This window comes from Monodon monoceros, unplaced genomic scaffold, assembly GCF_005190385.1.
Source record: "Monodon monoceros isolate NGI ecotype Baffin Bay Population unplaced genomic scaffold, NGI_Narwhal_1 Super_Scaffold_21, whole genome shotgun sequence".
NCBI lineage: Eukaryota > Metazoa > Chordata > Mammalia > Artiodactyla > Monodontidae > Monodon > Monodon monoceros.
Genome location: NW_021703778.1, coordinates 5,241,537 through 5,265,689, shown reverse-complemented (window position 1 = coordinate 5,265,689; position 24,153 = coordinate 5,241,537). Strand labels below are relative to the sequence as shown.

At 38.8% G+C, this 24,153-nt stretch overlaps 1 protein-coding gene across 4 annotated transcripts in view; it reads right to left on the bottom strand.

Annotated features, from left to right (window-relative positions):
• CUBN (cubilin) overlaps positions 1 to 24,153 on the bottom strand; it is a 264,461-nt gene that overhangs the window by 219,284 nt on the left and 21,024 nt on the right. For all 4 annotated transcript variants that reach the window (XR_003795949.1, XM_029238289.1, XM_029238291.1 and 1 more), the window contains exons 13-18: positions 23,599 to 23,711; positions 20,846 to 21,080; positions 16,619 to 16,800; positions 14,601 to 14,763; positions 13,368 to 13,555; positions 86 to 230 (exon numbers count right to left, since the gene is read on the bottom strand). Coding sequence is in view for 3 of the 4 variants with exons in the window: in XM_029238289.1 (XP_029094122.1) it covers positions 86 to 230; positions 13,368 to 13,555; positions 14,601 to 14,763; positions 16,619 to 16,800; positions 20,846 to 21,080; positions 23,599 to 23,711 (1,026 nt within the window). In the remaining variant the exon portion in view is untranslated. The remainder of the gene's footprint in view (positions 1 to 85; positions 231 to 13,367; positions 13,556 to 14,600; positions 14,764 to 16,618; positions 16,801 to 20,845; positions 21,081 to 23,598; positions 23,712 to 24,153) is intronic.

Genomic DNA, 24,153 nt, shown 5'->3' with positions numbered 1-24,153 from the left:
TAAAATTACTCAATTATTTCAAGAAATGAAAATGTTATAATCAGGCAAATGAGACATTTAAAAATTAAGGCATGAGTTTTCTTACCGACTTGATAAGCAGCACTGAAACTAGCTCTTACAACAGAAGCGTCTATTTTAAGCCTGATCCAGATACTATTAGTAATGGATTTAATGTGAGAGAGGGTTTCACTGCCACAGACTTTTCCAAGTAAGGTTTGATCATCTCGAACCTAAACAGAAGAAGAAAATTGATCTGTAATCCTAATCAAGAATCCTAATCAATAAAGAAAAGGAAAGAAAGAAAAGCAGCACAAATACAAAAAATTAAAAATGACAAACATGATACGAATACACAGATACTGAAACACTTGTTTAATATGATAATTCTATGTACAGCACTATGTTAATATAGTTGAATGTTTGAAATGGTTATTTCCAGAAAAATATAAATTACTAAAATTATCTCAAGGAGAAGAAAAATAAAATCTGAATAGGCAATAAGCCATGGATAAAATTGAATATAATACAAACAATTAGTTCCCCCCCAAAAAACTCCTAGAAGATGCTCTACCTGGTAAGTTATATTAAACTTCTAAGGAAAAGATAATTCCCATATATAATTTGTTCTAAGGAACCCTCAAACATGGAACAATTCCCAAATAATTTGTCTCAGAACCATCTCACCAAATCCCAACATAGATAATACAAAGGAAAACTATGGGTAGATCTCACCTATTAATATAGATATAAAAATCCTAAACACAGTTCTAGAAAAATGAATTCTCTCCAGTGTTAGGCTTATATATCAAATAAAACATGAGGTTAAGAGTAATGCAAGGATTGTTTCAAATTATATATATATATATTTTTAACATCTTTATTGAAGTATAATTGCTTTACAGTGGTGTGTTAGTTTCTGCTGTATAACGAAGTGAATCAGCTATACATCTACATATATCCCCATATCTCCTCCCTCTTGCATCTCCCTCCCACCCTCCCTATCCCACCCCTCTAGGTGGTCACAAAGTACCGAGCTGATTTCCCTGTGCTATGTGGCTGCTTCCCACTAGCTATCTATTTTACATTTGGTAGTGTATATATGTCCATGCTACCCTCTCACTTCGTCCCAGCTTACCCTTCCCCGTCCCTGTGTCCTCAAGTCCATTCTCTACATCTGCGTCTTTATTCCTGTCCTGCCCCTAGGTTCTTCATAACCACTTTTTTTCCTTTAGATTCCATATATATGTGTTAGCATACAGTATTTGTTTTTCTCTTTCTGACTTACTTCACTCTGTATGACAGACTATAGGTCCATCCACCTCACTACAAATAACTCTCAAATTATAAATTAAGCTCACTAATAGATCCAATAAGCTAAACTATTTATCTCTATAGATGTCAAAAAGTTTGTTAGCATTCCTATTTATTAGAAACAAAACTCTTAGAAAGTCAGGAGCAAAAGAAAATTTCCTTTGAATTATAAAGACCACCTATTTTAAATCAATAGTCAGTATCTTATAGTGTGGTGGCCATGAGCATGGTCTACAGAGTCATGTAAACTGGATTCAATTCCCACCTCTGTCACTTACAAACCTCCACACTTAGTAACTTTGAACAAGTTACTAAATCTAAGCCAAGCTCAAGCAGTTGGAGCAAACAGGTGAAACAAACGTGTGAATTCCTTAGCGAAATGCCTAGTGCTAGAAGAGGTGGACTGAAGAACAGCTATCGTTATTCTTGACCTTTCTGAAGTTCCTCACTCAAATCAGGAATTCTTCCACGGATATTCATACTACCTTTGTTCCACAGAATTCTTTTGGAAGAGCTAACCATCCACCTACTAATCCATTCCCTCGACTAACATCTTCAAGGCATCAACAAACACCAGGGCCTGTACTGGTGATATTGCTGTGAAAGACAGTCACTGCTCACAGGAACTCACAAGAAGCAAGCACTTTTTTTTCAAAAGCGTGAGTGTCACATTCAGGGAAGTAGAGAATATGCTCTTTTACTACTTAACACAATGGGGCTCCACGGGTACCTCAGTTAGGCATTTTGGAAATCCGTGCAGGCATATTTGGTTTTGTTTTCATTATTAACAGGATGGGGGTGGGGCTCTACTGGCATTTAGTGGCTGGGGACCCAAGATTAACTAAACACCCTGAAATGTGAGAGACAGTCACACACAACGAGGATTCTCCTCTCTCCTATGTGACCTTCAATGCAGTGACAGTTACAAGTGTAAAATCTAGCTCTGTTTTATATGCCAAGTGCAAAATATTTTTGCTCAATTCTAACACACAGCGGAGTTTCCAGGATTACAAGTAGAGTGTAAATCAAAAGAAGTTCTCTTTTTCCTCCTGGAAATCTGCCAAGAATTGGTCGCCGTTTCAGAAAATTCACCAACCTACAAAGCCACGTCGGCCTGCATTTTCAGTGCAGCGCTGATAGGGTTTAGGGAGCAAACAAGTTACGACTTCATTCTGTCTTCAAGTGCAGCTTGCCTAGGCTTTTAACGTACTGTCATAACTTTTTAAATTTAATTTAATTTAATTAATTTATTTATTTGGTTGCGCCCTGTCAGTTATGGCAGATGGGCTCCTTAGTTGTGGCATGCATGTGGGATCTAGCTCCTTGACCAGGGATCAAACCCAGGCCCCCTGCATTGGGAGCATGGAGTCTTAACCACTGTGCCACCAGGGAAGTCCCCATATATTTTTTTTTTACTTTGCTTTATTTCTCCTAAATCTTACACTTACAAATTTATTTTTATTTATATAATGTATGTATAAAATGTGAGCTGATATTATCTATGAATTTCATTTCAGAATAGCATAAGGTTGATATAAGAAGGTCTTAAAGTGTAGAGAACCATTGACTTAACCAAATACTCTGAACTCCTACAGAGAATTAGGGAATATTTCTCGGCAGAAGTAACTTTTAAGTTGAAACTTGGAAGAATATCCAGGTCAAAGGGAATGGGCAGTAAAGGGAAGAGCTTAAAAGTATAATCCTCAAAGCTGGTAGGGATATGGTAACATGTTACTCCCATACATAACTGGTTGGAAGTACAAATTTCTGGAAAATAATTGGACAATATGTATTAGGAGTCTTGGAAATGTTCATAGTTTTGGACCCGGTAACTTCACTGCTCACACTCTGTCATAAGGAAATCATTCAAGATGCAGACAAAGACACACAAGGTTCCACATCAGCGTATGCTCTATAGACACAAGAATTGAAAATATTCCACACGTCTAATAATAGGAGGGTGATTAAATAAATCATGGTACAGCCACATGATAGAGTCTTACACAGACACTGGCAATCGCATGCCTCTCCACTGACTCATCCCAAACCAGTTCCTTTCTACGAGCTGAACGCAAATTTCACACACAGCCATGAAGTTATGCTACATAGCTCTCCAACCAAACAGCAAATCTCTGAAGGAAGAGAAAATTTCCATATCACCTTCAGCATCTAACACAGAACTTTGCAAATAGGTGTCTGACAGACACTTGTTGATTCATTAATTTTAAGGCATGGCATGACGGTTCAATTTTTGCTAGAGACGCAGGCATGCTACAGTTCTTGGAAACCGGAAAGCATGAAACACGGAGTAAGATATCCTCCTGTTCTTGAACCCTCTGTGGTGCCCTTCGCTTCTGCTAAGACCGTAGCAAGCGTCTCTCTTTTCTATTTTGCCTATTAGAAGATGACAAGGAGGAAGAAAAACAGTCAAAAAGCAGCAGAGCACAAGCTAAAGCAGGCCGTTCCCCTGGGCCTCACTAATGAAATTCAAGGACTCCAGCAAGGAGAAAGGCAGCTGCAGTCCAAATGTTTTAAGAGGAACTTATAGGGCTCAAGGGCTTTAAACCTAGAAGGTACAATTGATTTTGGCTATGTTTCTCTCTCTCGGTGGAAATGAAACCTTATTAATTCTGAAAGTCTATATTCTCCCTGGATCCCAGGCATGGCAATACTATAACCACAATCCCTCAGTGCTCTAAAGTGACCCCAAATCATGCGGCAGCGCATCCTGTATTCACCATCTTAGGGCTTGTGAATTTGCATGCCTCCCTCCGCCCCCTCAGCGACAACAAAAACCTCTTTCGTTTTTCCTACTCAACTTCCTCCTGTAAGAGACTGAATATCTCACAAGCTCATGGCCTTGTGACTTGTGCTGTCTCCCTATGGAGATTTAATATTTATCCTTCCCATTGACTCTGGGCTTGGCCACAGGTCTCGCTTTGCCCTAAAGAATGTGAGCAGACGTGATGTGCAGTTTCCAAGTAGATGCTTTGGGGGTCACTGCATGATTCAACCGTCTTTTCCTTTCTGCTCTCACAAGACCAAGGGCTGGGGCCCCAGGGACAGATGGGACAGGGGCCAGATCAGCAGAACTGCCACTGATACCAGACTAGCATGTTAACACCAGTGGAGAATAAACATATGTCACTGTAAGCCACAGAAATTTTCTGTTATTGCTTTTGATTTGTTTTCTTGTTATTGACTGTTTGTTACTGCGGTGTAATCAAGAAAGATGACTCATATTTCAGCCTGGTCTGTACTGTCTCTTAAGAAGTCAGCTGAACTCATGCCATGGTCACTTGCATCACCACGCCAAATTCATTCTTTACTGTGGATCACATTTGCAAAGAAATGACAAGGATCATTCCAAATTCTAGTGTTCTGGGGACCAGGCCCAGATTTTTCATTGTTTGCTTTATTCATTCAGCAAACACTGATGGTTTCAGGCTCAGAGATCCAACTGATAATCTGTGACCCATGGTTTTTAACCCTATGGAATAGCCCAAATGCTTCTGATCTTCAACATCAGCAGATGGATCTGGTTCCTGAAGACAAACTACTCATACAGAAGTTTTTTTTTTAATGAAAAATAGTTCTTATAAAGGAGCCTGTAGAAAGAGCTAAAATTAACTGGGCTGTAAAACACAGTTTATCTGAAATTTTAGGTGGATCTGTGAAGCCCAGTCAGAAGTAAGCTTTAACATCTGTAATGGATCAAGTCCTAAAGCCAGGACTTAATATATGTGCTCATTTGTTCATATCTGCTACATACACAGATTTGTTTTTATATAACAATGTCAAAAATTTGATTAAGTATTAAATCATAATTCAAAGCAAACGAAATACTTTGGCACTTAGGCTTGGTCCAACCAAGGGCTGAAAACAGAACCTTACCATACAGTAATGTTTAACATGTGGCTTCTTGTGAAGTGAGCGTTGGGTTGAAATGCCCCTTAGCTAAACAGAGACTTGATCCTGGAGACCAGCCTTGGGTTCATCTGGGTACACAGGAGCCGGGGTGGGGGAAAGGGGGGTGGCGATGTGGCCCCATTCCAAATGAGAGACTAAAGGGTGAGGGGTAAGAGGTGAGAGAAGCCACACAGGGACTAAAAATTATCTTCTTAGCTTGTTATCCTTCTTTATTCATTATTATGTTTCATGATTTCATAGTTAAAATTTTAAAGCTTTTTATGCCTCTGGAAACAGTGGTGCTTCTAATATCTCTATCAATAGAGTAAATTTATCCTTTATCTGCTTTTTTAAAAAAAATCTGCTTTTCTCAAATCAGGACTACAGGTGTAGTTTTACCTAGAAGTGTGTTCCTACATGACTGCCAACTCCAGTATGTCACCTGCTTCCACCTCCCTTCTCCTCCCCCCCCACCATCATCATCAATCATCGGAATCATGGTCGTGTTAACTTTTACCAACCATTCCTGGTGATCCAGGCACTGTGCTAAGAACGTTCTAATTGTTTCTCTTTTCATTTAGCAAAGCTAGCTTCTTTACCCCCATGTACACAGCCCTACAAGATCTAGTTCCTGCCTAACTCTTGTTTCTCTCCTCTCCTTGGTGATTCCAGCCACACCACTCTATTTTCAATTCTTCATGTTTGCCATGTTTTTTCTCAGTTCAGTGTCTAAGGCTACGTTGGTGCCTCTAGCGGGAATTCTCCTTCTCTTAGCTCTTTGCATTGCTAACCCTTCTCATCTTCAGACTCAAAATGTGACATCCTTAGGGAAGATACCCCTAACCATTCAACTAAAGTCATCAGCACCGTTATTTTCTTTCATATACTTTCTTTCCTTCACAACACTCTTCCCACCTTGAAACTACGTAGCTGTGTGCTTACTTGTTTAATATCTCTTGTGTTTTACATACCCATCCCCAACACAGTGCCTGGCATCCAAGTTGTTTGATAAATATTCAGAGAATGAATAGATAAATGAGTGAATGACCTCTTCTAATCCTTCTGTAAACAGTAGTAGTATTACCATTCCTATTATGGATGAGGAAACCGAGGCTTACTGATGTCAAACATCATGCCTTCAGTGAAACAGAGAGTTGAAGTCCTCTGTCATGTTTTCATGCAATATTGTTCTCATTTATACCAGAGAGCATGGGTCATCCTCTCGATCTGCCCCAGAAGTTTGGAGCATTCTTGGTTACCCCGATTTCCATAGCTTCCTCTTCTCACTCACTGCTCTCCATCTCACTTGTTCCATGGGGTTTGTGATATCCACATAAACATGCAACTCCTTTACACACAGGAAAGATCTACGCTGTACGATCCCTCACAACTCCAAAACTAGGTGGTTCTACCACCTCAGTCTATCTCCTGGCCCCCACCATGCCAATCTGTAGAATAATTTCACCTGAGCAATAGCACAGTTTATCACTTCATTAAAAAGCATCAGGATGGCAGAGCAATTTTGGAAAAACTGTGTTGACAACAAGTGCTAAGAAACTAACCAAAAGTTTCTAGTCTCTGCCAAAACTCCAAATCCAATATGCTAAGAATGAAAACTATTGAACATCTCACCATGTCCCCTTTTTTCCTGCCATCTCTAGAAAGACATTTCTTTGAACTAAAGTTAATTCCAACGTGTGTTTAACTGGAAAACAATGCTCCTCAGGCTACTCTGGTGAGCGTGCTTCCTGCAGCCACATTCCAGCTTCAGTTGTCAGAGGACTTATTCTTTCTCTGCCATTTGGGTTTATATCCTTAAGAATTTTTCTGTGAATCACAGTCATGAGACTCTGACCAACACGTCCCCTTGAGGGTACCAAGTATGCTCAGGCAGGCCGGAAGTCACAGCCCTCTCTCACCCAATCCCAAGGCTGGAGCTGAACAGCTTCACTGCCTAACAAAGAGCAAAAGGAAGTACTGTGTGAATTTGAATTCATCTAAAGACCTGTGGGGATGTGGGAGAGCTGTGCAGCACCCCACCTCCCCCGCCACCCCAGATTCCAAGGGAAGACAGATCTTCAGTGTTCCAGTTTACTGTGCTCTCCAACTTTCCCATTTTTTTTGGTTCTTTCTTTAAAATCTTAGAGCTTTTACCTGGTTTTGATATATAGCATTTTCCTACATTGTCTTTCATTTCATTTTCTAGTTCCTTCCTTAACCCAGTAATTATTTAGGAGAAAGTTTACAGATTTCCAAGAAGTTGGACATTTAAAATTTTTTATAATTTCTACTTGCATCGCATTGTAAAGAGATGTGTGTACAATTTCTGCTCTGTGAATTTACTGGGATTGGCAAGAGGTCTAAAATATGATTAATTTGTCATTCAATGAGACTTGTAGAATGGGTACACATTCCCTAGATTTCAGAAGCCAAATTTAGTGTAATGTATTCTCCCTATCTTATTAATTATAGTTATCAATCTTTCTCTGCTGTTTATTTCTCTTTCCTCTTCTAAGAGGGAACAACTTCCCCAGAAGCCCTCCTGTTTCCCCACAAGGCCCCTCTCCTCCCCCTTCCCTTACTAGTCTCTCTTCTGTGCTCCCTTTCGACTTCCCCAGTTTGGGTGGGGAGGGACAGATGACGTGGGATGGGTCGAGGAGATCTGGTGGGGCGAACAATTCTGTTCAATTCCTTCCACATCCTATTTCAAGCCCTGGCCTTAGTATCACATAAGCTTCTGAAATTATTATTCAGCCTAGTACTCACATTCTCTGGGATTAAAAATTAAACTTTCATTACTACCTTATGTGTCCTTCACTCAGAGTTCTGATGGCTTAAATCACTTATGAAATATTAATGAGAGGGGCTGCTTTTTATTCTGGAAAGATAGTTCTGTCACATTCATTGAACTATTCTCTACAATTTAAAAGCTCTCTTAGACAAAAACAGATGGATGAACAGTTGATCTATTCTTCCTATACTTATTCCTTTGTTACCAGCCACATCACATCACCCATGGGTGACAAATCTTTTTAGAAGTAGAAACTTTGAGAGAGCTGTATAAATCCAAGAATTAATACATAAATGTGTGTTTCTTGTTTTAAAAAAAAGAAAAAGAAAGATATGCTACACTGAGTATGGGTAATACCACAGCTATTATCCTGTGTAGTTAAATCACACCCACCAGAAGGCCAGCATCAGCCCCAGGACCCCCCCAGGCCATGTGGCCAACCATTACAGGACCCAGTCCTGCCTACCAGCAGGCTCATCACTGGCCCTGAGACACCCCCCCAGACCATGCAACCAGCCATGCCAGGTCCTAGACCCACCCACCAGTGGGCCCAGCACCAGCCCCAGGATGCCCCAGGCCATGTGACCAGCCACACTGGGGCTTAACAGTGGGCCACCAGTGGGTTGGCAGTACCTCAAGAGGCAGGCCTAACAGCCAACAGGATCAGGGCCAGTGCCACCTGTCAGAGTGCCCACAGCAGTTGGCTCTGTCACAACAGAAGGGGCCACTCAGCCCACATGGGGGCACCCACAAAGCATAAAGCTCTGGTGACCAGAGGCGAGTATGCAGCAGGGCCCCATAGGACATCTTCTACATAAGGCTGCTTCTCCAAGGCTGGGAAATGTAACCTACCTACCTAATACAGAAAAATAAACACAGAGAATTAGGCAAAATGAGGAGACAGAGGAATATGTTCCAAAGGAAGGAATAAGACAAATCCTCAGAAAAAGAACTAAATGTAGTGGAGACAAGCAACCTACCTGATAAAGAGTTCAGGGTAATGATCTTAAAAATATTCAATGAACTTTGAAAAAGAATGATGAACACAGTGAGAAGTTTAACAGAGAGTTAGAAAATACAGAGAAGATACCAAAAAGAGCTGAAGAATACAATAACTGAAATAAAAAATACACTCAAAGGAATCAATGAATTAGCAAACTTGGAAATCAGCCAAGCTGAACAGAAAAAAGAAAAAAGAATTTTTAAGAATGAGGATAGTTTAAGTGACCTCTGGGACAACATCAAGTGTACTAACATTCACATTAAAGGGGTCCCAGAAGGAAAAGAGAGAGAGAAAGGGGCAGAGAACTTATTTAAAGAAATAATATCTGAAATATTCCCTAAACCAGGAAAGGAAACAGATATCCAGGTCCAGGAAGCACAGAGAGTATCAAACAAGATGAAACCAAAGAGGTATAAACCAAGACACACTGTAATTAAAACAGAAAAAAAAATAAAGAGAGAATATTGAAAGCACCAAGAAAAAAACAACTAGTTATATACATAGGGACTCCCATGAGACTATAAGCTGACTTTTCAGCAGAAATTTTTCAAGCCAGAAGGGAGAGTAACAGTATCTTCAAAGCGATGAAAGGAAAATACATACAACCAAGAATACTCTATCTGGCAAGACTATTATTCAGATTTGAAGGAGAGACAGAGTTTTACAACCAAGCAAAAGCTAAAAGTGTTCAGCACCACTAAACCAGCTTTATAAGAAATGTTAAAGGGTGTTCCTTGTAAATGGAAATGAAAAGAAATCTGGGGTAGCAATACTTAGATAAGACAAAATAGACTTTAAAACAAAGCCTGTAACAAGAGACAAAGAAGGGCATTACATGATAAAGGAATCAACCTGACAAGAAGATATAACAATTACAAGTATATATGCACCCAACATAGGCACACCTAATACATAAAGCAAATATTAGCAAACATAAAGGGAGAAGTTGACAGTAACAATAAAAGTAGGGGACTTTAACACCCACTTATGTCAATGGACAGATTATCCAGATAAAAGATCAATAAGAAAACATTGGCCTTGAATGACACATTAGACCAGATAGATTATATAAAACATTCCACCCAAAAGCTGCAGATACACATTTTTCCAAGTGTACATGGAACATTCTCTAGGATAGATCACGTGCTAGGCCACAAAAAAAGTCTCAGTAAATTTAATAAGATTGAAATCATATCAAGTAACTTTTCTGACCACAAGAGTATGAGATTAGAAATCAACTACAGGGAAAAAAAAAAAAAAAACCTTGCAAAAAAAATACAAACATCCACATCTTTGAGGCTAAAAAATATGCTACTAAGCAACCAATGGGTCACTAAACAAATCAAGAGGAAATAAGGAAATACCTGGAGACAAATGAAAATGGAAACACAATGATCCAAAATGTAGGACACAAAGCAAAAGCAGTTCTAAGAGAGAAGTTAATAGCGATACAAGCTTACCTCAGGACATAAGAAAAATTTCAAATAAACAATCTAACTTTACACCTAAGGGAACTAGAAAAAGAAGAACAAACAAATCCCAAAGTTAGTAGAAGGAAGAAATAAGTCATAAAGATCAGGGCGTAAATAAATGAAATTAAGACTAAAAAGAATAGATCTCCTGGGGCTTCCCTGGTGGCGCAGTGGTTGAGAGTCTGCCTGCCAATGCAGGGGACATGGGTTCGTGCCCCAGTCCGGGAAGATCCCACACGCCATGGAGCGGCTAGGCCCGTGAGCCATGTCCGCTGAGCCTGCGCGTCCGGAGCCTGTGCTCCGCAACGGGAGAGGCCACAACAGTGAGAAGCCGGCGTAACACACACACACACACACACACACACACACACACACACACACACACAAAATAGATCTCCTGAAGACAATATTAGCAAACCAAATTCAACAATACATTAAAAGGATCATACACCATGATCAATTGGGATTTATCCCAGGGTTGCAATGATGGTTCAATATTTGCAAAGTAATTGATGTGATATACCACATTAACAAATTTAAGAATAAAAACTATATGATCATCTCAATAGATGCAGAAAAGGTTTTAACAAAATTCAACACCCATTTATGAAAAAACTTTCAACAAAGTGGCTATAGAGGGAATATTCCTCAACATAATAAAAGTCATATATGACAAACCTACAGTCAACATTATACGCAACAGTGAAAAGCTGAGGTCATTTCCTCTAAGATCAGAAGTGAGACAAGGATGCTCACTCTCTCCACTTTTATGCCACCTAATATTGGAAGTCCTAGCCACAGCAATCAGATAAGAAAAAGAAATAAAAGGAATCCAAATTGGAAAGGAAGCAGTAAAACTGCTACTGTTTGCAGATGACATGATACTACATATAGAAAATACTAAAGACACCACCAAAAAACTCTAGAACTAATTACTGAATTCAGTAAAATTGCAGGATACAAATTAATATACAGAAATCAGTTGCATTTCTATACACTAACAATGAACTATCAGAAAGAGAAATTAAGGAAACAATCCCATTTACAATTGCATCAAGAAGAATAAAATACCTAGGAATAAATCTAACTAAAGAAGTAAAAGACATACTCTGAAAACTATAAGATATTGATGAAAGAAACTGAAGATGACAAAAACAAATGGAAAGATATCTATGCTCATGAATTGGAAGAATTAGTATTGTTAAGATGACCATACTACCCAAGACAATCTACAGATTCAATACAATCCCTATCAAAATACCAATGGCATTTTTTTACAGAATTAGAACAAATAATTCTAAAATTTGTATGGAAACACAAAAGACCATGAATAGCCAAAATAATCTTGAGAAAGAAGAACAAAACTAGGTGTATCACACTCCATGGATTCAAATTATACTACAAAGCTATAGCAATCAAAACAGTATGGTACTGGCACAAAAACAGACAAGGGAGTCCAGAAATAAAGCCATACTTATATTGGCCAACTAATCTATGACAAAGGAGGCAAGACAATGGAGAAAAGACAGTGTCTTCAATAAATGGTGCTGGAAAAGCTGGCCAGCTACATGTAAAACAATGAAAGTAGAACATTCCCTAACACCATACACAAAAATAGACTCAAAATCCTGGTGCATAGTAAGTACTGTCTAAGTGTGAGCTATTTTTATTATTCTCAAAGTAGAAAAACAGATGTTGGAAATTTAGTTTTTATTTATATAAAAATATCTAAAATTGCTTCATAATGAAAAACTTCAATGTACTTTATGAGGGACTTTAGAAAACATAAACTGAATGAATATACACATTTACTTTATCATCTGAGTTTAAAACTTCTGGAGTAAAAAAATATATTATTGTGGTACCATGGTCAATGCACTTCTCCATTATTGAGCTAGGTTCAGATCTTATGCTAAAATTCTATGCTTCCTCTCTCTACATGTGAAGGAGGGAAGAGGGTAAGAGGTTACATGAGGTTTTCCTGGAAAAATGAACTGGTCTAACTTAACACGAGCAAACAAAATTGTCAATGCCTCCCTGAGTTTATACAAAATGATTGCACCCAACAAAAAGTATTTTGTTTCTCTTGCTCAACACTTTAATTTGTGGCTTGACCAATAGTTAAACAAATGAAATACCAGGGGAGGCGGATAAAAACTGCCTTTTTGTCTCAGATATTCTTCTTATTACAACCATTACACACATTTAAATTAAAGTTTTCCGTGGGAGAGCAAGCAGAACTGATGAAGGGAAAAAATCCCTAAACTCTAAAACAAGGGTTATTCAATGCTTTAACTTAACTCTCTGCCACTGACTAGCTAGCTCACCCCAGGCAAATCCTTTTACTTCTCTGGGGTGAGTTCCCTCACATATATAACTGTCCTGGACAATCTCTGAAATCTGTACCCTATTAGTAAATGCTATTAGTCTTACTCATTTGTATTCACCTTAGTTATTAGGGCCTATTATTGGGACTCAGTTTAATAGCTTGTAATTTAGCATTATTATGAGCTTCTAGCCTCAGCTTTCATTTTTGTCCTCTGTTATTCTATTACCAATCTCCTGTTTCACCATCTGTAGATCTATTTTTGGCAAATTCTTTCATATTCTCTAGGACAGGTGTTCTCAGACTCTAGCCTGCATCAGAATCGGCGGGGTGGGAGGAGGAGAGGACCTGTTAAAACACAGATTGCTGAGCCTGTGCCCTAGAGGTTCTGATGCGGTAGGTCTGGGAGAGGACCCAGAACTACAGTACCCGCATCCAGGTCATCCAGGAGATCTGGATGCTGCAGACCCAGCAATCATGTGAAGACCTCTGCTCTACAGAATATGAAAAATGTTGATAAACACCATCTGAGGGTCACTAAGTAGCAAAAGCTACCTCAATGTAACTCTGAGAACAGCCGCTCTGGCCTTCCAGCTCCACGTGGGTGAAGTTGACTTGGACTTGCTCTCCCAGCGGCTGCCTTATGGTATAGATGCACTGTCTGTTGTGTGTGAAAGGTCCGGACAAGTCAGCAGAGAGGAGACCCTCTGGGTCTGTGTAGTTCCCTCCACACTGCAGATCCACTGAAGAGAGCACAGAAGCAAAGGGAAAGGTCACGTGGATGGCCGTTCCTCCAGCTCCCAGGCATGAGATACAATTTTTAAAAATTATACACACACACACACCATCACACACCCACTCTATTCACCCTCTATGGGCTTATGCCTTTCGTTACAAGAGTTTTCAGCTTGACATGTATTTGTGGGACGTCCATGTAGTGCTTAAGGAAATAGCTGTAGAAATGTGTGATCTAACTACCAATCTGACATCCTTTTCGACAAATTGCTTTTTAAATGCATTTATGCTCTCCTTCATTCCATAGAGATCTGAGGCGGTTTATAAAATACATGTAACAAAATAAAATATATGACTAGAAAAATGAATCAGATTAAAGGAATAATTAATACAGAATAGCAGGGGACATTTGCTATGCAGAGAGAACAGGTATGACTACACAAATTACAGAAGGTCGGCTGCAGATTCACCCTGAAGCCAAAATAAATGGAGAAAGATGACCAGTGAAAAGATGTTATTGTTATTTTTCCTGATATTGAGACTTAAAAAGTGTTTTTCCTGTGAATTCTCATCAGGGCACAATGATGTATGTTGAGAACAAAATCCGCTACAGCCCTAAAATAAAAATCACAGAGCATTTCATTGTATTTTGTTCGTTTGTTGGTTTATTTTAAGGTATCAGTGCAAGTTAAAGGCATGATAGCTATAAAATCTGACACATCTCAAGATAGATTGCGTTTCTCTCCTATCTCTCCCAACAAAACACTGAATAACCCCTAGGGAACTGATGTCTGAATTATTTAATTTTAGGGACCTGACACATATCTACCATAATGTGGACCCCAGAATTTAGGGACCAAGGGATATTATAGCATTAATAATAGAACTCTGGGAAAAAAAAGAAAAAAATTTGGAACAATGAGAGAAATATTTATAAATACACATTACCAGTGTAAGTAAGTCATCTGCAGCCTCACATTAAAATACAAGCAACTATAAGCATAGCACTGTCCTTCATATTTATATTAAGCTCCCAGTTACCAAGTTACTTACAAGGTGATGTTAAGTAGGTGATATGAAACCCTTGGTCATTAATCTGGTTGTCGGAATGGAAATGAATCCTGGCAAAGGGACCTGTAGTCTGGAGTGGTGGGACAGACAGAGTGGTGCAGAATTTCCCAAGAACCGGGTCCTGATGCAAAGGACCATCTCGAATCTAAAACAAGAGAAGGGATCATTAAGTTCAAAGTGGTCAGATTTTAACAAACCCAGTCGTTTTGTACAGTAACGTCAGAAAACCCATCTTTACAAGTGACGACTCTGGGAGGCTCTCCTGTCACCTATGTATCTATCACATGCTTGGGGTTCAGGAAAGGGTAATCTCCTCCCACCCATCGCTGATGCCTTCCGTTCTCTCTGAATTTTAACTCTGAGGCTGGGTGTACACTTTGAATTTTTCTCAATATTTCCTTTCCTAGGTTTCCCCTGCCCCAGATGTTTGTTTTGGAATGATACATTCCTAATGATCTAGATGAAGACATGGATATATGCAAAGAAAACAGAAAAGGAATGACAGCAATGTCACTGATGCACAGCTTGGTCTAAATACTCAGGAGGATCAGAAGTGGAAAAGGAAGTAAAGTTAGATTAGATACAACAAGGAAACAGTTTTATGAACTTAAAAAGCGAAACTTTGATAGTAATTAAGTACTGCGATAATGACGACGATGTGACCTTAGAAAACCATTTTAATTGTTGGGTTTTAATCTCTTAAATAATTGTGCCAACGACTCTATGATTCTATTGTAACTCAAATTCTGTACTGCTTAGAACACCAAGGTACCAATGAACTAATAATATTTTAATATGGCCAATTTTGTCCACTCAAGTTAATGGTTCTATTGGAAGCAAAGTTATAGGGCAGCATGGCTTTATTCCTGTAATTTAACTAGCTCCTTGAAATATTCTTGAGAGATGAGAGGCATTTCAATATTATTGGAATGATTGGTTCTTTCCATTGTACATATCCAGGAATTAATACGTAGGAATGAAAAAAATGCCTCTAATTTTAATTTGATAGAATATACTGAAATTAATTTCAAGAAAATTCACTTTAATGTGAACATTTAAAGGATTATCTTCCTGATATTTTCCAGAGAGGAAGATTTTCCAGTCATTCCCAAAGGTTTCAAATCCATTACACGTGTTAAGTTACTAATGACTTTAACTTGTGAAGATTTCTGTTTGACAGCAATACCCTTCCATCCTTTATGAATAATTCCATAGCACTCCATTCTTCTCTAATAGACTTGGGAGTGCATATTGTCTTTTATCACTACTGCAAGGGGTAGTGAGATTTATGATGATAAACAAGACAGGAACAACATACGAACTCCATCTTCTCAATGATATTTTCAGTCTGCAAATGGAGAGCAGCATCTTTGATAGACCTACATGCTTATGGCATTTGAATATAACAGTCTTTTTTCCTCTTCCACATTTTAATCTTTTACTAATGATAAACTGGGGGGGCAGAGGGTGACTCCTCTCTTTCCAGTGATGATTATCAATACATCCGGTGAGCCACACCCTTTAGCAATCCATTTCAACACAATTGCTATTAAGTTGTTTTTCTTCATGGAACACTATAGGCAACTTGTGAAACACCTTGTCAGTTTACAACAGACAACTGAAGATCTGAGTCTGCTTTGGAGAAGACAGCCATTCCTGGGTGTTGATTTCGTAAATTCTGCTGTTCCCATGGTAGGAGGCTGGGCTTCCAGGAAATGACAGGGGAAGGCAGGGCAGTCTGCTTGCCAGATTTAAATGGAACCCACAAGAAGCAACAAGCTGGAACAGTTAAGAATAGGGAGTTAGCGGATATCCCCGGCAGTCCAGTGGTTAGAGCTCCGTGCTTTCACTGCTGAGGGAATAGGGAGTTGGCATCCTGCCTCTTGAAGAATACATCTAACTACTGCTAATAAACTGTGGTCATCCAAGGGCAGCACCAATCGTAGTTCCCGGAGTTCTAATCACATCATGATAAATTTTATCTAAATACAATTGTTTACCTCAAGATAATCTTTGCTGCAATCATCACGGTGCTCCAGGCTCAAGGTCCCAAAGGTAAATGTTATCAGGAGACCAGGACTAGTTATCACTTTCCAGACACAATCTCTTCCTGGGGGATACTTTCCAGGATATCCCGGAGACTTAATAGAACCATAAGTTCCAGTCAGTATACCTCCACACTCTGAAATAAGAGGAAAAAATAACTTTACATTGGCATACAAGTTATAATTCACATAGAATTATCACAGCCTTTACTGTAAGAAGAAAAGCTGTGTTTAAATAGCTATGTGCAGTTTTGGACACGCACATAAGTTAAGCAAGACTTTCTACTTTCCAGTTTGATAAAGTTATAAATCCAGGAGTACCGACTGATAAATAAATGAATCACCCGTGTGTCGGGCTCCGTGCTTATTAGCCATCTCACGGTGACATGGTTCAAAATGCAGTGCTGAACTGTCTGAAAGATGAATAATGGATGACAGATTTATTTTTTCGCTTTGAAGGAGATTAATTTCTGTACGTTAACTCTTTTTTTTATATTGAAGTATAGCTGATTTACAATGTTGTGTTAGTTTCAGGTAGACAGCAAAGTGATTCAGAATATATGAATATATATTCTCTTTCAGACTCTTTTCCATTGTAAGTTATTACAAGATACTGCGTATAGTTCCCTGTGCTCTACAGTAAATCCTTGTTTATCGGTTTTATATACAGTGGTGTGTACCTGTTAATCCCAAACTCCTAATTTATCCCTCCCCTACCCCGTTGTACATTAACTCTTAAGAAGTTCTGGAACTTCTATCAGCCACTATGCCTTTCAACAAACCAGATAGTTTTATACATTAGAAGAGTTAAGTGTGACGTAATGTTCATTTGAGAAGGTTTCTTAACACTGTGATATAGTTATACCATTCATTTTATAAATGAAGAAATTCAAATGTCTATGGGTGGTTGAGCCACTTTCCCAGGAATGGGGTGAGGGGAGGATAGGGCCAGGCTTTCTGACACCCACTGCACCACCACCCGCCAGCCCCCCTGAAGTTGCATATCATCTGGGGCGGTTACTGTATGCTACTGTAAAATAGGAAAACAGAAATCTAGATATAATAGACTGCAGTAAATATACATTAGAAAAAAAATAAAATGAAGTGACATTTTAGATGTGCAGGTTATGATATTTACATAGCTATGCAGGTTATTTAAAACAAGTTTTGCTACCAAGGCGAAAAGTAAAACAAATTTAGCTACATGATTCTCACTATTCCTAATGAGAAAACATCTCAGCTGCTCAGAGGAAGAAAAGGGTTTTAAAACTCAGTACTTAAAAAAATTATCATATGGGTAAAAAAATTAAAATACTATAAGCAAAGTAAAGTGTTAACGGCGAACTGGGAAAAATGTAGTATATAATACAAAGAGTTAATATCTCTAAAATACGAAGAGCTTCTAAAAATAAGAGATATAAACAAAGAGTTTATATCTTTGTTTATATATAAACAAAGAGTTCACCGCAAAGTGAAAAGTACCTCCTGTTGTAATTATTTTTGCAAAAACAAAACAAAACAAAACCGAATATGATCAAACTCTCTCTGTGTGCCTTTCTCAAATTGCAGTGCAGGGAAGCGGGGCCCAAACAAGGGTAGCAATACTCTTGCTGGGTGAAAGAAACAGAACTCAGAATTTGGGGCTACTAAAGTGGCTGGGATTTTGGAGCAGGGTATTATAGAGAAATCAGCTGCATGAAAATAGCACCAAAAAAAATTTACACAAGTGTCCTTGGGTCCTTAGCTGAACGCTAAGCTGTGCACACACAGGGGAAGACTGCAGACTCACAGAAACTAGGAGACAAAGCCAAAACCTTTGTGTGTAATTTGAGTCCCAGGAGAGGAGGGAGGAAGAAATGACAGAAGCAGAGAAGAAAACCACATGATCATCTCAAAAGACTTAGAAAAAGTATTTAATGTTTCAACATCCATTCATAATAAAAATTCTCGGCAAGCTAGGAATAAAAGGTGTGATGGTTTAAAAATGTTCATAAATTCTTTGGCACTTTTCCCATTGAGAGATGGGATCTACGTCTCTTCCTCTTGAATCTGGGTTGGCTTGTGACTGCTTCAACAAATTTTTTTCTTTTTGTTTTTTGGCCGCACTGCACAGCTTGCGGGATCTTAGGTCCCCGACCAGGAATTGAAACAACGCCCCCAGCAGTGAAAGCGTGGACTCTTAGCCACTGGACCGCCAGGTAATTCCCGTGACTGCTTCAACCAATTAAAAATATGGCAGAAATAACACAATATGACCGCTAAGGATAGGTCAATAAAAGCTCTGCAGCCCCTGCCTGGTTCTGTTGTAATGCTTGCTCTGAGAGAAGCCAATTGCCGTGAACGAAGTTGCACTACTCTGAGGCCACCATAGGAGAGGGGCTCCATGTAGGCACTCAAGTCAGCAGCCTGGCTGACTTCTCACCCAGAGGCCAGCCTCAGCTGTTAGCCCTACGAGTGAGTCATCTTGGGTTTCCAGCCTCACTGAGCCTTTAGATGACTACAGTCCCAGCCAATATCTCATTGTAACTGCTTAAGAGATCAAGTAATAATTGTCGTGCTGGGACGCTTCCAAATTCCTGGTCCACAAAATCAGAAACATAAGAAAATGATGAATGCTCTACAACACTAAATTTGTGGGTAATTTGTTATCCAGCAATAATAATTCAGAGTGAACTTCCTTAATGTCATAAAAGTTCTTTACAAAAACTTCCGGCTAAGACATTATATTTAAAGGTGAAATATTGAACATTTCCCCATGAGGTTGGGAACAAGACAATTATACCCACTCCATCACTTTTATTCAGCATTATATGAGATGTCCTAGCCAAGAAGATAAATTAGTCAAGGAAGAGGAATAACAGTTAACAAAGATTGGCAAGGAAGTTGGAAAACAGATAACATATGCGCAGGTAACATCACTGTGTATGTAGAGAATTCTAAAAGACTCTACCAAAGAAAATGATTAGAATTGACGAATGAATTTAGCAATGCGGCTGGATTCAAAACAAAATACTTTAAAATATTTATACATAGAATACTTCTATATATTAACAAAAAATGAAAAATAAAATTTTAGAAAAATAATATCACTGAACATAGCATAAAACATCAAATAGCTAGAGAAAATATTAATAAAAGCAGCGGAATGCTTAAGCACTGAGATCTATAAACCATTGCTAAATTAGAAGAGAACTAAGTAAATACAGACAGTCTATGTTTATGGATTGTCAGGGTCAACATTTTTAAGAGGTCATTTCTTCCCAAATTGATTATAGATTCAATACAATGCCAACAAAATCCCAGTAGATTGTTGGGGGAAGTTAACAGGTTGATTCTAAAATTTATATGGAAATGTAAAGGATCTAGCTTATTTTAAAAGAACAAAGTTAGAGGTTTTACACTACCAGATTTCAAGCGTCAGTACGAAGCCAATGTGGCACAGCATAGATAAATAAGCCAACAGAAAAGATGAGAAATTCCAGAAATAGATCCACGGATTTACTGATGGGGGAACTGGAGGTTCAGTGTGTGGTTCTCTCTATTTTTTTATATGCTTAAAAAATTCATAGTAAAAAAGTTTAAAAAAGAGTACCCAAACCCAAATAACAACAGAAGGAACAAATCATCATGTGACATTAAGATAAAAAATACTAAGTGAAGGCGGAGACAATGTCCCCAACGCCCCACAGTATGTACTAGCAGGGGCTATAAAGATGCTGTTCAGTAGTTTCACAGGGGATGCTTAAAGACGCATGTTTTTTAAACTCTTTCAATTCATCTGAATTGTATTATCTCTGAACACAAAATGAAAGTCCAGTTCAGTTTAGATTTACTTGATTTTAAAATAATTATAAAAATCATATATCATTAGATCTCAAAACACCTAACGTGGGCTTCCCTGGTGGCGCAGGGCTTGAGAGTCCGCCTGCCGATGCAGGGGACGCGGGTTCGTGCCCTGGTCTGGGAAGGTCCCACATGCCGTGGAGCGGCTGGGCCCGTGAGCCATGGCCGCTGAGCCTGCGCGTCCGGAGCCTGTGCTCCGCAACGGGAGAGGCCACAACAGTGAAAGGCCCGCGTACCGGAAAAAAAACAAACAGCTAACGTATCCAAAAATCTAATACTGATCAAGAAAATTTAATAACCTCAAGAATTTGCTTTATTTCTCTCCATGTTTACACTTACCTGGTGGCTGTGTTTCCCATCTTACTGTAAAGCCTCTCTCATTTCTTAAATGTTCAGAATAGAAATGAAAATAGAGGGTGTTGTCACTACTGAGGAGTTCGTGATGGGGGATGGAGCCACAGAACCTTCCAAGCTGAAATGCCGCAGAGGAATCCCCATCATGAATCTGAAGAAACTCGTGTGGACAATTGTTCACTGATTCTAATCGGAAAAAAGTGAAAGTGATCCGCAGCACCTAAAAATATAAAGGTCGCAAGAGACTACTTTTCATTTCTATGTTAGTTCTAAGGTATTTCTCCTACTAGTTGGAAGCATTTATATAGAGTCCCTTTCAAGAGATGGATCTATAATTTCCTAAGTATTCACAAATACATATGACAATTCTATATATTAAAATGACTTGTGTTAAAAATTGCTTAGACCTAACTTGAGCTAATGTCAAAAATATTAATATTAATGAAATAGATTTTTAACAGCTTTATTGAGGTATAACTGACATAGAAAGAACTGCACATATCTAATGTGTACAGTTTGAGAAGTCTAGACATATGTAAACACCTGTGACACCATCACCACAGTCAATGTGATAGACATAACCAACACCTTACAGTTTCCTTCTCTCTCTCTCTCTCTCTCTCTCTCTCTCTCTCTCTCTCTCTCTCGGTGGTAAGAACACAACATGAGATCTATCCTCTTACATCTTGAAGTGCACAATGCTGTATTGTTACCTCGAGGCACTATGTTGTACAGCGGATCTCTAACACTTATTCACTTACTGTAACTGAAACTTTATACCTGTTGAGTTGTTATTCAATGGGTTAATGAAATAGATTTCAGTAAACTGTCAACTTCATTAAACAAAGGCACTCCAAATGTATAGCTAACAGTGCTTCCAAATCAGTAAAATATAACATTTAAACATCTACCTTGAATTAAATTTAACTGACTAATAACCTGTAGTGTGTAGCATACCCACAGTTCATCAGTGACCCCCAGAGATGCTGATTCCTCAGGGGTCTCTGAACCTCTCAACTGATGCCCAGCCTGGATGGACGACCTCGGGTGTAGACAGTAGACACAGTGTAGGCAAGTGTAAAGTGTGCTAGTCTTTGGTGGTTGGATGTCATTGAGAGATGAGTAATACCAACAGCAGACATCATGGGAAAGGTACCATGAAAAGTTCTGAGTATGCAAGTAGGTGAGAATAAACATACAAATGTGTCTTCAAGTTAAAATATTAGAATGTGCAGACTTAAATATAGTATATAATTAATGAACCATAGAAGATTTTGTGCTGACAACCTCATTTAAAACAGTCAAACTACCAAAAGGAGGCTGTTGAATCTAATTTATGATCTAAACCCACAACAGCATTCAGCTCATGGAAAAGGGTATCAGGATATTTTTGAAATTCTGTGCTAGGGTATTTTTAAGATTTGTTACTCAACATTACATCATTTTTGTCCTTGAAGCAATTTCAATGAAAATCAAATAAATGTTTATGAATTGAACTACCCTTATTTCAATATTATGTAAACTGTATTATGTAAACTTTGATGGGGATAAGAAGATATAAAAATCACAATAATCAAGAAAAACAGCATGAAGTGTTTTATAGATTCACAATAAATGCATTAAAATTTTTTCACAAAGTGATTTTTTTCTTGAAAGAAAGATGTTTTCAATGTCAGGAAACAGAATTCATGAAAACTAAATGGAAGGAAGGAAATTCACATAACATACCCACTGGGAGACTGATTTTGGAGTTTATTCTATTGTGGGGTCACCAGGCCCCAAAGAATCCTTGCTCCTCAAGGGAAAAAATATTTCTGACCTTGTACTATGACCTCTGTAACATTAGCTTGCTGGGAAAAATTAATAGGATTTCAAGGGAAAGCCTTAGCTATTCAGACATACAACTTTATTTTAACGAGTCCATGTGTTGGTTGAGAAATAAATATTTGGAAAAGTCTGAGAAATTAATATTGGGGATAAAAGCACTAAAATCCTTGGGCTCGGATCTTAATCTGAAGAGTGTTTGCACGGCAGTTCGATCACTGGAGTCGAATGGCCTGGGTTCAAGTCCCTGCAGGCCACTTACAGACCACGCGCCCCTGGACAGATTTCTCAGCTGCTCAAGGGTAAAATGAGGATAAGAATTCTTATCTTTCAGGGTAATGATTAAGTGTACGTGAAGCAATTAGCATAGCACATCGGCACAAGCAACGCCACAGAGAAGACTTGGATAAGGAAACCACCTTAATAATAATCAACATAACACTGAGTGATTGCTACCGTCTCAGTAGCAACATGACTGTACAAATTACTGGCTTGCTGTCGGCCAACCCATGTAGCATCCGTAGTGGACAAAGCATGGACTCTGAAAGACAAACTTGGCTTTGAAATCCAACTAGTCCAATTACCAGCTAAAGAACGTTTTTAAAAAATTACTTATCTTTTCATAGTTTCCATTATTTCATCTATAAAATAAGGATACTAGTACTTTAATTCAAAGAATTCGTATAAAGTTTTGAGAAAGGTTTGCAAAATACTCAGCCCAATGCCTGATACTTAGAAAGTCCTCAATATAAGGTATGATGAGAGTTGTAGATAATTAGTATATACATAGTACAGATAATTCAACTGTCATATAGTTGAATTATCATTATGTGTATTTTATGTAATATATACACATACGACATATTCATACATATAAATGAAGTGTACATTTGGATGGGAGATACCGTATTTACCTTTCCCTCTTCAGTTCGGATAACCCAGAAGCAGTTAACGTCGTGGACATAACCGACATCAGGGCTCATGTAGCTGAAGCTTCCATTCATCCCTGAGAGGGACCCTCCACAAACTGCAAAGGAAAAGAAGATGAACTGTGCTTTTCAGATGCTCTGGAAAGGCTCGCCCTACTGCCGAAGCTTTCAGAGAACTCTGAGTAATTCTCGTTGGAGACAAAAGCCCTGCCATTCTTTCTTCTCCCCGGTCTCCCTTCAACATCCACCCAAATCCCACCTCGTGTTCAAAGCCCAGCTGATGTCTCCTCATCTCCGCCTGAATTTCCCTGCCTCTTGGGGTTTTCTCCGGCACCCATTCCCTCTGTCTCTGTGACACCTGACACACTTTAATTCTTATCTTTAGCTCCCGTCTCTCCTCAGCCGTTGTGTATCGTCTTGTCTCCTCAACTGGAAGGTAAGCTGATAATAGGTGGAGACTATTTTATCTTCTGCTTGCTTATTTCTCCACAGGCTCTACTAGAGTTGTAAACACACAGCAGTCTCAATAAATGTGCCGAT